General features: G+C 48.5%; 1 protein-coding gene across 1 annotated transcript in view; it reads right to left on the bottom strand.

Annotated features, from left to right (window-relative positions):
- Positions 1-13,568, bottom strand: part of Syap1 (synapse associated protein 1) — a 24,465-nt gene that overhangs the window by 7,819 nt on the left and 3,078 nt on the right. Inside the window, exons 2-5 of the mRNA XM_010643636.2 lie at positions 11,756-11,874; positions 10,309-10,375; positions 8,272-8,345; positions 1,567-1,706 (exon numbers count right to left, since the gene is read on the bottom strand). Coding sequence (XP_010641938.1) covers positions 1,567-1,706; positions 8,272-8,345; positions 10,309-10,375; positions 11,756-11,874 — 400 coding nt within the window. The remainder of the gene's footprint in view (positions 1-1,566; positions 1,707-8,271; positions 8,346-10,308; positions 10,376-11,755; positions 11,875-13,568) is intronic.

Raw genomic sequence — 13,568 nt, 5'->3', positions numbered from 1 at the left:
AAAAAAAAAAAAAAACCCAAAAAACATGAACCCCATGTAACTGTGACCTAACTTTCACAATTACCAACATATTCCTGTCCCTTACACACCTGCTTTTCTTTGGGTAGGGGTGGAACGTTTAAAGAGACACCTGCCATCACATCCTTTCATCAATAATAATCTATCTATGTACCTATCTTTCTTTCTTTCTTTTATTTATTTTTTGGTACCAGGGATCAAACTCGACCCTGGGCTTGGATCTTGGGGTCCTTGGGCTTGCGAAGTAGGCAGCAGAACCACTGAGGCCCTCTTTATTTTTTGTTTTTGGTTTTTTGAGACAGGGTCTCACTATGTAGTTGAGACTGACCTGGAACACTATGTAGCCCAGGCTGGTCTCGAACTCCCAGCGATCCTCCTTATTTTTTGTTTTTGGTTTTTTGAGACAGGGTCTCACTATGTAGTTGAGACTGACCTGGAACTCACTATGTAGCCCAGGCTGGTCTCGAACTCACAGCGATCCTCCTGCCTCAGCCTCCCGAGTGCTGGGATTACAGGCGTGCGCCACCATGCCCGGCTTCCTCTTTATTTTTTGAAACAGGGTCTTGCTGTATAGTTCAGGCTGGCCTTGAACTATGTGGCCCAGGCTGGTTTCGAACTCATGGTGATCCTCCTGCCTCAGCCTCCTGGGTGTTGACATTACAGGTGTGCGCCACCACACCTGGCTTCATCCATAATACTTCAGTAAGCATTTCTGATAGTATGCTAACCATAATTTCTAAATCCTTCTTACCAAAATTAGCAGTCAGAAACCGGAACTATGTTAAAGTACACAACCTGTGACAAACCAGAAACACTAATCACCAAATACTAATGCTCCAAAGCTTTCAGAAATCTACACTTGCTGTCAGCACAAAGAGGAGGTAGAGAATAGGAATCAAAACTGTGACTGCCACATTCCTCCCAGAAGCATCCTGGGCCACAGGCTACGGCAACCCAGGTCTCCTGATGGGCCTGACACAGAGTCACAGCACAGAGCCTGGCGCGGCCCGGTGATACCAGCGGCCTTGGACTTGATGGAGCCACAGAGAGGAAGCCATAGGACTCTTCTCTGGGGTCTGTCCACAGAATGGGCACAACTGCCAAGGGTTTCCACAGTAGAGCTTCAGACAAACAGACAGAGGTCAATTCCTAGGGCTGTGTGTACAAACGCAGCAAAGAAAGAGATGGTACTTTTTTTTTCCTTTGGCAGCACTGGTAATTAATCCAGGGCCTTCTCACTGAGCTATATCCTCAGCCCTTTTTATGTGGAGATAGGATCTCACTAATTGCCCAGGCTTAACTCAACTTGCGATCTTCCTGCCTCAGCCTCCAAAGGCAAAGTCCTTTTCTCCCAAAAAAGTAAAGGCCCCCGCCTTGTGCTTTTGGGCAGATGGGCAGATGGGCAGTTCTACTGGCTTACAGCTCTTCCCGGCCCCAGTGCTCCACCCTGTCGCCCACAGCTACCTTGATGAATGTTCTCTGACAATGGGCACACAGTCAAGGCCTGGGGTCCAGATGCCACTGTCAGGAGCACATGCGCACACTTACAGTTTAGGAACCAGAGCAAAGCGCATCTTGCTCAGCAGCTCGTCCTCTCGCAGCATGACCAAGGCGACGGGGGACATCTGATCAAAGTCAAAGTGAAACTGCACACCAGCCGGAGGGTCGCGAAGGAAATTCCTCTTGTCCTTTGACGAGCAGGGAGAGATAAGGGAAGAGAACGAAATGCAATTCACAGGTCATGGAAGGGAAGAGCACAAAATGGAATCCATAGGTCATGGCACAGCCAGATGGGACAGGTGCTGGATTCTGTCTGCGGTAGCTTTCCGCTGAGGAGTGCAAGAGCCGCCGGCCGGGGGCGTTTCCGCACACTCACTGCGTGCAGCCTCCGTGGGCTTGGCAGCCCAAGCACGCGACTGGCTCAGAGTAGAGTCTGAAACCATACAAACATGCGTCTGTGCTAGTGGGTACCTTCAGGTACAGTAACACTGCCAACTGCCTCCAAAGGAATGGATAAAACCTCCAGGAGCACTGAGCCCAAACTCTCTTTCCAGTACCGGAGGTTGAATACATAGCCTGTGTACCAAGCTACATCCCCAATCCTTTTTGTACTTTTTGTTTTTGAGATGCTCTTGCTAAATCACTAATGTTGCCCAGGCTGGTCCCACACTTGTGATCCTCCTGCCTCAGCCTCCCAGAGTGCTCCTTACTCTACTTCATTTCTAAGTCTGCAGAGACTGTGCTCTTGGCCCCACCTCGTAGACTCAGGCCCAGGCTCTGCCAATCAACTCTACTGCACTCCTCAGCCTCAGTCCCTGCACTAAGGGCCTGGGCCCATGATGGAGACCAACATACAGTTCTCCTAAGAAGCCTTTTTGAGAGCCTGCTCCGTGGGCTGACTAACTTCAAAGTTAGCGCTTCCAATTTTTTTAACATGATCTTTTTTCCCTCTTTTTTTTTTTTTTGAGACAGGGTCTCACTATGTAGTTGAGACTGACCTGGAACTCACTATGTAGCCCAGGCTGGTCTCAAACTCACAGCGATCCTCCTGCCTCAGCCTCCCAAGTGCTGGGATGACAGGCATGCACCACCACGCCCGGCTCTCCCTCTTGGTTTTTTGAGACAGGGTCTCAATATAGCCCAGGCTGGCCGCAAACTTGCGACAATCCTCCTGCCTCAGCTTCCCAGGTGCTAGGATTTCAGTATGCACCACCATGCCCAGCTCACAATCCTTTCAACATCACCCTTGCAGGCTTGGTGCCTCCTGCAAGTTTCATCCAACCATCCATCCATCCATCTATCCGTCGGTCCATCCATCCGGGCACCCATCTGTCAGTCTGTCCACCCCTCCACCCATCCATTCATCCACCCTTCCATCTGTCCACCCACCTGTCCATTCATTGATCCTTCCATCTGTCTGTCCATCCATCCACCCATCCATCCATCCGTCCACTCATCTTTCTGTCCAACCATTCATCAGTCCATCTATCCATCCATCCATCCATCCGTCCATTCCTCCATCCATCTGTCCATCTATCCTCCCATCCATCAATCAACCCATTTATCCGTCTGTCTGTCCATCTATCCATCCATCCATCTATTCACCCACACATCCATCCATCCATCCGTCTGTCCATCAGTCCATCCTTCCACCCACCAGTCTGTCCATCCATCTGTCTGACCATCCACCCATCCATCCATCCTTCCACCCATCCATCTGTCCATCTACCTGTCTGTCCATTCATCCATCTATCTCTGTCCACCCATTTGTCCATCCACACATCCATCTGTCCACATGTCAGTCCAACCATCCATCTGCTTGTCCATCTGTCCATACACCCATCTGTCTTTCCATCCATCAACCCATCCATCCATCCATCCACCCATCCATCCGTCCATTTGTCCATCAGTCCATCCCTGTCTGTCCATCCATTCTTCCACCTGTCTGTCCATCTGTTGATCAACCCATCCATCTGTCCACCCATCATCAACCCATCTGTCTGTCCATCTATCCATCCACCCACTTGTCCAACTGTCTGTCCACCCATCCATCTATCCACATATCCGTCCGTCTACCCATCCATCCATCCGTCTGTTCATCTACGCATTCGTCCCTCTCTCCAATCATCCATCCGTGTATTCGTCTGTCTGTCCATCCATCCATCCATCTGTCCACCGGTCTGTTCATCTGTCCATACATCCATCTGTTCACCCATCTGTCCATCCCTCCATCTATCCCTTCATCCATCCATCCATCCCTGTGTCCATCCCTCCATCTGTCTGTCCTTCTGTCCATCCACCCATCCATCCCTATGTCCACCCATCTGCCCATCAACCCACTCACCTGCCCACACATCTGTCTGTCCACCTGTCCATCCGTCCACCCATCCATCCATCTATCCATTTGTCCATCCATCCGTCTATTCATCAACCCATCCTCTGTCCACATAGCCATCCATCTTCCTCTCCACTTGTCCATCAACACATCCATCCACACATCTGTCCATCCATCCGTCTGTTCATACATCCGTATACCTGTCCATCTGTTCATCAACCCATTCGTCCGTCCACCCATCTGTCAGTCTGTCCCTCTAAATGTCCAACTACCCATCCACCCATCCGCCCGTTCCTCTGTCTGTCCGCCCCTCCATACATCCATACATCTGTTAGTCCATCCCACCATCCATCCATCCATCCAACTGCCTATCCATACATCTATACATCTGTATATCGATCCATCCATCCACACATTTGTCTGTCCATCCATCCATCTGTCCACTGGCCCATCCATCCACCCATCTGTCGATCTGTCCATCCCTCCACCTGTCCATTAGTCTGTCCCTCTGTCCAGCCACCCATCTATCTGCCTATCCACCCTTCTGTTTGTCCATCCATTCTTCTGTTTGTCCACACATCTGTTCGTCCATCCCACCATCTGTCTGTCTGTCCACACTATGTCCGCCCATCCATCCACATATCAGTCTGTCTGTCAACCTGTCTGTCCGTCCTTCCATCCATCTATCTATCGGTTCCTCTGGCCATCCATCTGTCTGTTCCTTTATCCACCCTATCCATCCATCCGTCTCTCTGTTCGTCCACACATCTGTTCATCTGTCCCATCCTCTGTCCAACCATTCATCCATCTGTCCATTGTCCATACGTCCAAACATCTGTCTGTTCACCTGTCCATGCATTTGGCCATCTGTCTGTCCATCCACACATCTGTCCGTCCACCCATCCTTCCATCCATCCATCCATCCATACACCTATCAATCCATCCATCTGTCCACCCATCCATCTCTCCATCTACCCACCTGTCCATCCATCCGTCCACACATCTGTCCATCCAATCCATATATCTATCCCTCCATCCACCACCCATCCATCCACCTGTCAGTCCATCCAGCCATCCGTCTGTCCATCCATTCGTCCATCCATCAATCATTCCGTCTGTCCATCCACCCATCCATCTGTCCATCTTCCATCTATCCATCTACCCATCTGTCCGTTTGGTAATGGGGCTCCTGCATTCTGAGCCCATGCCCTCTCACTGGGCAGCACCCCAGCCTCTTGCTGCAGGGTTCTGAGATGGAAGGCATACTGGGAGGGCTGCAGCAGGGGTGGAAGAGAGGAACACAACCGGAGCCTTCTTCTCTTTCCACCTTCCAGGAACCAATCCCATTTAAACACATCTGAATAATACTGAGTGGATTCTTCTTGCTGCTGAATGCAGGCTTAGGACACCTGAAACCAAGTCTCACAGAATCCCTGATCCATTACATGGCTAACAAACTGACAAAAAGGGTCGGTATATTCAAACCTCAAGTCCCTCCTGCAGGCCCAGCACTTTGAGACAGAGGCAGGAGGGAATCTTTGAGCCCATAAGTTTGAGACCAGCTTAGGCAACACAGTAAGATGCCATCTAAAAAAAAAAAGTACCGGGTGTGTGATACATACCTATAATCCCTGTATTCAGGAGGCTGAGGCAGGAGGATCACCAAAAATTTGAGGGCAGCCAACCTGACTACACAGTGAGTTCAAGGCCAGGCTGAATTATGTTTTATGAGGACTCTACCTCAAAAAACCAGAACAGGGAGAGAAGGGGAGGGAGGGGAGAGAGAGAGAGAGAAAAAAAAGACATCTGCTCCTCCATGACTGCTATGGATAAAATGCCAGGCTCTGTCATGGGAGTGAGAGAGAATGCGCATGCTCAGTGCCCAGCCCTCAGGAGCTGGGAAAGGGTCTGCATTTCTCCTGTCAGCCAGCTTTGCACATGACCGGACCCCACAGTGACCACGCTTACTCTGCACCAGGGTGACTGAGTTCCTGAGAAAGGACCTGACCCTGGCTGACTGGCATGTATAGGGGCATCCCCGACCACCCTACTTGAGCATAATAAGCAGAGTAAAGGCTGCTTTTCTTTGTTTTTGGTTTTGTGAGGCAAGGTCTGGCTATGTAGCCCAGGCTGGCCTCAAACTCAAAGCAATCCTTTTGGAGGGCCAGGAATTTAGCTTAGAGGTTCTGCTGCCTGCCTCGCAAGCACAAGGTCCTGAGTTAGATCCCTGGTACCAAAAAAAAAAAAGCAATCCTTTTGCCTCAGCCTCCTGAGTGCTGAGATTACAGGTGTATACCACCACACCCAGGATAAAAAGTTTTTCTTTTGGACCTCACAATTACCACCCCCTTCTTTTGGTGCTGCTGGGGATCAAACCCAGGGCTTTTTACATGCTCCCCAAGTGCTGTACCTCTGAGCTGTAGCCCCAGCCCTACTCCATTTTGTTTCTAAAAGATCCGTTTTTTTGGTACTGGGGATTGAACTCAGGTCCTTGTGCTTGCAAGGCAGGCGCTGGAACTACTGAGCTAAATCCCCAGGCCCTAAAAGATCTTTATTTATAAATGATATGCACTCATTTTAATCCAAATCACCCTAGAAAAGCATGGAGTCGGGACGCCCCCACCTACAGAGCACTCTGGCTTAGGGTGAGTGCAGACATTGTACTGGCTTCTCTGGCACACTTGTGGCACTCCGCACATCCAGCTGCGTACACTCAGGAAGGTGCTCTGTCCACTGTGATCGGGGGCCTTGCTTCTCCTCACTTAGTCATGAAGGATTCTCTAGCTCCAATGGCTAAGCCAGTGAACCAGAATTTACCGACGCATGCGCATTCCAGTTGTCCTTTGGATAGATTCTAGCCTCCCAGAAAGAATTCTGAAGCTAGGCCTGGTGGTGCAGGCCTGTAATCCCAGCACTAGGGAGGCTGAGGCAGGAGGACTGCCATGATTGCAAGGCCAGTGAGACCCTGTTCCAAAACATGAAAAAAAAAATTTTTTTTTTTTCTCTGGAGTGGGGTCAAGGCATGGACTCAGGGAAGACATCTAGGTTTGTACTGAATCAGGGGAATCCACTTGGTGGTAGAGGGCAAACCTACCATGCAGGAGCCTCCTCTGCCAAAAGGAGGAGGAAGGAAGGGAGGGAAAAGGAGTGGGTTAAAAGCAACAGTTGGAGGAGCACTGCTAAAGGTATAAAGATCCAGTCACGGAGCCATGCAAGCACACAGCTGGTGTGGGGGGGGCGCATAAGCAGTGAGCACAACATCGCAGGGTCTCGGTCCCCTCACCTGGCTGAGCAGTGGGAACAAAGGGTCTGGGTCCACACAAGAGCTCCCTGGCTTCACTACACTTCCTCTGTGGTTTTGTGGACTAACACATGAAACTGTGCGTCACTTCCGGTTGCCAACAAATGCAGAAATTTTGCTGTTGTTTTCCCCCAGTACTGGGGACTGAAGCTAGGGCCTTTGTACTGAGCTACATCCCAACTCTTCTCGGGTTTGTAAATCTGTTGTTTTGGTTTTGGTTTTGTTTTGTTCTCTATTTTTTTTGAGATAGCGTCTTGCTATGTAGGTCAGGCTGGCTCCAACTTGCAGCAGTCCTCCTGCTTCAGCCTTCTGAGTGCTGCAATTACAGGCGTGCACCACCACACCTGGCTAGGTCTGGAGATCTTCAGACAGGGTCTCACTATGCCATTAACCTGCCCACTTAAATTTGTGATCCTCCTGCCTCAGTCTCCCAGTGCTGGAATTACAGGTGTGTGCTATCATACCCGGCTACAAATACATGTACGTGAAGAGAAAATATAGAAGGTAATCATTTCACTCACAGAATCAGAAGTCTGCCTAGAAACTCCACATGACAGCATATCTCTAAGATTATCTCAGTACTGTGAAAGAATCCTTTTCAGGGTTACAGAACTATTTCACATAGTAGGCTATCCTTTCACATTATGAAAAAAGAATTTATGTACATGTGCCGACTCCTCATGATGAATGTAATCACTGGCTGCTGCAAAGATGTGCTAATAAAAATCAAAAGAAAAAGGACAAAGAACTTAAGGATAAACTAATTGGAAATCCTGTAGTAAAGAGGGTTAGGGGCATAGCTCAGGGCTAGGGCACTTGCCTAACATGCATAAGGCCCTGTGTTTGATCCCCAACACCACAATAAAGCAAATACCAGGGCTGGGGATTTAGCTCAGTGATGGTGCGGCCTGCCTCGCAAGTGCGAGGTCCCAAGTTTGATCCTCAGTACCAAAAAATAAAAACAAACAAACAAAAAACCCAAAAGCGAACACCAGAAAGTGAAGTTAACACGTCCAAATGCTTCAGAACTGGTACAGAAGCACACAGGTCAGGTTCTAATGACAGACACATGCGTGATGGGGCCAGCGTGCTCACCCAGGGCTCTGTGGGTACTCACAGCTGATAAGGCCAGGATTTGCTGCTGAATGGTTTCCTCGTCGTGACTGTCAACCCATGGGGGCACAGCTGCTTCTAGAGTTTTCAAAGGCAAAGAAGAAAGGAGAAAAAGCTGTTACAATGATTGCGCTGTGCTCTCTGCTTTCAGGGAATAACAGTTTCTACAAGACCACTGAAGACAGTTATTTACCGCTAAGTTCCACATATGGACCGCCAATGACCCTACTCGAATGACAGCAGAGAAACTGGACCTTAACTGAGTGATCAACAGCAAGAGCACCAACAAAGAGGGGAAGGACACAAGGGCCTCCACACATGACATCCTGACATGGGTACGTCGTCACCTCTGTGGCACTCTGGTCAAGAATGCATAATCTGAATATAGTCACAAGGACATAGCAGATAAAGTTCAAATGCAGTGGAGTCTATGAAAAAAAGGGGCTTGTGAGTGTGTTGGGGGCGGTGGGACACACTGTGATCTCGGCAAGATGGGAGGCTGAGGCAGGAGAATCACAAGTTTGAGCCCAGCTTGGGCAACGTAAGAAGACCCTGTTTCAAATCATAAAATACAGGGCTGGGATGTAGCTCAGTGCAAAAGCCTTGGGTTCAATGCCCAGTACTGCCCCCAGCCCCCACCCCACCAAACAGCCTGAGGCAGGAGAATCCAGGCCTTGGAGGCCAGCCAGCCCAGCAACACAGCAAGACTCCATCTCCAAAACAAAAAAACAAAAAACAAAACAAAATAACTGATTAGAAATGACAGAAGGGGAAGAGTGAAGGTGAATGTAAGCGAGTGGCAAAGGAGAAGCAATAAATAAGAAGGGTAAAGCTGGACATAGTGGCCCAGGCCAGTAATCTCAGCACTCGGGAGGCTGAGGCAGGAGGACGGCTGCGAGTTTGAGGCCAGCCTGGCTACATAGTGAGACCCTGTCTCAATAAAACAGGGCTGGAATCTCATCCTCGAGGAGCGGGAGCTGAATGCTCGAGTCAGCAGGATGTCGCACACGAAGCCTGCGCGCTGGGGGCCGTAGTGCCATGCCAGACCACACGCGGCAGCCCATCCTGGGAATGGGGTGGGTCGCCTCTCTCAGCACCCCTTACGCTCAGGAGGTACTGGTGAGGAGGAAACCACTTGCCACCTGCTCTTTTGACGCAACTCTCAGGGTGACCAGTACCTTCCCAGCAAGGAAGCTCCTCAGCTCTGTCCTAAGGCCAGGCTCCTTACTTCACAGGATCACTGTGGCCACCACAGGGACAAAGGCAGGGCCTTGCACATGTGCAGGCAGGGTACTGAGCTCCGTCTCAGCCTCTTCTCATGGTCACTAAGACCGGGCCTCATGGGCAGGCTCACACTGCCACTGGGCTCTCCTGGAAATTCTCCCCTCTGGCCTGCTGTCACTTTTCTCTCCTAGCTGGCTTTCCTTGTGGGTTTATGGGCAGTGACTTTTTATTTTTAATATCTTTTTGTGTTTGTTTTCCAAGATAGGGTCAGTCTATGTAGTTCAGGCTGGCCTTGAACGCAGAGTGATCCTTCTGCCTCAGCCTCCTGAGTGCTGGCATTCCAGGTGTGCACCACCACGGCAAGCTTCACTCCCTTTCTTTAAACCCTAAAGGTATATGGGTTTATCTCCCCAACTAGTCTCTGTGCTACCCAAAGGAGGGTAGATGTCATGTACATCCTTTGGGGGGTCTGGTATTTGGAGGGCAAGTGGTCTGCCACTGAGCTATATATACCCCGAGGCTCCAAGAAGTGGTTATCTCTGTATTTTTAGGGCCTTCATGTGGGTCCAGTACCCAATAGTTTCTCAACAAAATGTGGCAGGTTAATTAAAACATACTGGGCCGGGGATTTAGTGCAGTGGTGACGCCATTTGCCTTGGAAGTGCAAGGACCCAAGTTCGATCCCCGGTACCAAAATAAATAAATAAATAAAATAAAACAAAACAAAACAAAACAAAACATACCGGTACCTGTCCTGAGTTCAATCACCAGTATCAAAAACAAAAATATCAACAAAAAAACCAAACTGGTCCCATACCTGACTTCTTTGTATGTTGTTCCTCAACAAACTTTTTCTGTTCCTTCTGAAAGTCTCCTATAATTGTCTGTTCAAAAAAATACACGAAAGACTCAAATTACTTTGAAATGTCTACTGTATGGTTTTTAAAGTCTATTTCGGATACTTTATTCATTTTCTTTCAATAAAAAGGCTAAAACTGATATGTTTCCATTTTCTAAATAAGAGAGATCCTTCAATATGTTTTTTAGTTTTTGTTGTTTTTTCAGACAGGGTCTCACTATGTAGTTGAGACTGACCTGGAACTCACTATGTAGCCCAGGCTGGTCTTGAACTCACAGAGATCCTCCTGCTTCAGCCTCCCAAGTGTTGGCATTATAGGTGTGCACCACCACGTCCATCTTGATATTTTTGAATTGTAAGTATATAACCTTTTTTATGGCACATCCTTTAAATACAAAAATAAAATGGGTGGAAAGCTACACTGTTGTATTAGTTCATAAAACAATAAAAGACAGGCCAAATCTCTTTCCAATAAGGGTACACACAACAAACATATCTAAATAACAATATATCTGAGGCCTATTTGATGACTTTTTTTTTTGTTTTTTTTTTTTGGTACCAGGGATCAAACTCAGGACTTTGTGCTTGCAAGGCAGGCAGCAGAACCAATGAGCTAAATCCCCGGTCCTTGATGCCCTCTTTAGTTCAAATAATTATCAGCATCAATGAAATTCCCTAGGCCTGCACTTTATTTATTTAGTTAGTTTTTGTTTTTTTTTTAAGGTACTGGGGATCGAACTCAGGGCCTTGCGTTTGCAAGGCAGGCGCCAGAACCATTGAGCTAAATCCCCAGCATTATTTTGTTTTTTTGAGACAGGGTCTTCGCTATGTAGTTGAGACTGACCTGGAACTCACTATGTAGCCGAGGCTGGTCTCGAATTCACAGCGATCCTCCTGCCTCAGCCTCCCAAGTGCTGGGATGCCCGGCTAGGCCTGAACTTTAGCACTGAAAGAAATGAGTCGAGGGTGGTATTGCACACCTGTTATCCCAGTTATTCAGAAGGCTGAGGCAGGAGGATCAGAAATTCAAGGTCAGCCTGGGCAACTTGGTGAGATTCTGTCTCAAAATAAAAATTTTATATAGGCTACGCCTGTAGCTCAGTGGCAGAGCACCTTGGGGTTTGAGCTCCAGTACCACACACAAAAAAAATATTTTAAAAATCAGAATTTAAAAAAGAATCAGAATTATATGCTATCCTACTTGAGTTTTAAGACATTCACAAGCACAGATGATTATATTAGTTGCTAGTAAATTTCTTAAATTTTTACTCCCAAAAGATATTAATATTTACTTTTTAAAGTCCATGTTTGCAGTACGATAACGATCACACTCATCAAAGAGAGTTACTTATACAGAACACACCTTAATTCTTTGTTTTCACCCCCAAAAGATATTTACATTTACCTTATCAATGATGTCATCTATTTTTCCTTCTTCCACAGATTTCTTTATCGTCTGCGCTGTTTCAGCGACTGATTCAGTTATCTTTTTGGTGGCGGCACTTGCAAAGTTAAACAGGTAGTCTGTAAAGGAGAAAGAGTGTGTGTTTGGCTCGGGCACCCTGTACTGCAGTCGCCCCCACCCTGGATCTGGGGGCTGTTCCAGGACCTGCCGGGGTCTCACCAGTCCCTTGTGTGAGGTGGGTGGTGTACGCCTGTGCTCCTACATCACTTCCAGTCCCCGGTGCCACGGTTGTGCCAGAAGTGGTTATTACACTACATGGTTTCGGGATACAGAGGGCTGATTATTTGTAATGTATTTTCCCTTAAAGAATCTAAAAGGAGGACGGGGAATGTAGGCCAGCGGTGCTGTGCCAAGGTTCTGAGTTTGGTGCCCATAACGAGGAAAAAAATAAAAAGGAGAGTGAGGGTTCCTTGTGACAAGGACTTAAGCAAGACAGAGAAGCAGTGGAGGCCTCTCTCTGGCCAAGCCCTCCCAGCTGTTTCAAACTCCTCTCCACCTCAGGTTCTGCAGTTTATATCTTAGTAGGTAATCGCCCCTCCTACTTTACAAATAAGAACAACGTTCCTTTATACTTTCCTTCCTTTCTAGACCCCGCAGAGCCCACCTGTATTTTCTTGGCCTTCCTCCTGTTCAAACAACAATGTCCCTCCCTTCCCAGGTTACTCAGCACCCAGAAAAACCTGGGAGAATTCAAGATCTGTGGAATGGGATTAAACATGGAGGATCCAACCTTCGCCTTCATAAACCAAACGGCAATGTTATTTTTTTCAATATAAAATATTCTTTTTTAAACTTAGCTTTCTTGAGGGCTCGAGAGGTGCCCGTGCCCCAGCTCTGCTGCACCATCACGGAAAGGCTCAGTGGTAGACAAAGGCCACCCCGAAGCCCACACTTCCGCACCCAGGCTCCAGGCAGACTGGAGGCAGCTCTGGAGCCAGCTGCCAGGCTCTCCCTGGCAATGACTGTCTCCAAGGAAACAGCCTCATCTTGGGGAAGTCTAGGGAGATCCGTCGCCTGTGGAGTGGCACAGCACTCTGCCAAGAGTGGCAGTGGGGCCTGTACACCTGCTACATCCTCACTCCGTGTGTGGCATCACTTCCGGGAGTCGGAACGGGGCCACCTGCACCAGCACCGGGATGACCTCAGCCTTTACCAGCAAACAGTACCTGCTGGGGAGTAGTGATGCACACCTATAATCCCAGTGTCCTGGGAGGCTGAGACAGGAGGACTGCAAAGTCAAGCCCAGCCTGGACAACTTAGCTCAAAATAAAAAAAGGTTGGGGATACTTGCAAGTGCAACGTCCTGAGTTCGAATCCTGGTATGGGGGGGGAAGGGTGGGGATATAGCTCAATGAGGGCCATGGGTTCAGCCCCCAGTTCTGCATAACAGCCTACTTTCTCCCACAGGGTCTGTTGATAAAATCATAAAATACAGGGCTGGGATGTAGCTCAGTGCAAAAGCCTGGGGTTCAATGCCCAGTACTGCCCCCAGCCCCCACCCCACCAAACAGCCTGAGGCAGGAGAATCCAGGCCTTGGAGGCCAGCCAGCCCAGCAACACAGCAAGACTCCATCTCCAAAACAAAAAAACAAAAAACAAAACAAAATAACTGATTAGAAATGACAGAAGGGGAAGAGTGAAGGTGAATGTAAGCGAGTGGCAAAGGAGAAGCAACAAATAAGTCATTGGCAGTCCACTTGTGGACCGGCTGGCCATTATGACAATACCACAGGAGGCTACTGACACCACTCAT

Source organism: Fukomys damarensis, unplaced genomic scaffold (genome assembly GCF_012274545.1).
Source record: "Fukomys damarensis isolate Sample0158 unplaced genomic scaffold, DMR_v1.0_HiC HiC_scaffold_39, whole genome shotgun sequence".
Lineage (NCBI taxonomy): Eukaryota > Metazoa > Chordata > Mammalia > Rodentia > Bathyergidae > Fukomys > Fukomys damarensis.
Note: the sequence above shows the minus strand (reverse complement) of the source record. Positions and strands in the feature narration are given on the sequence as shown.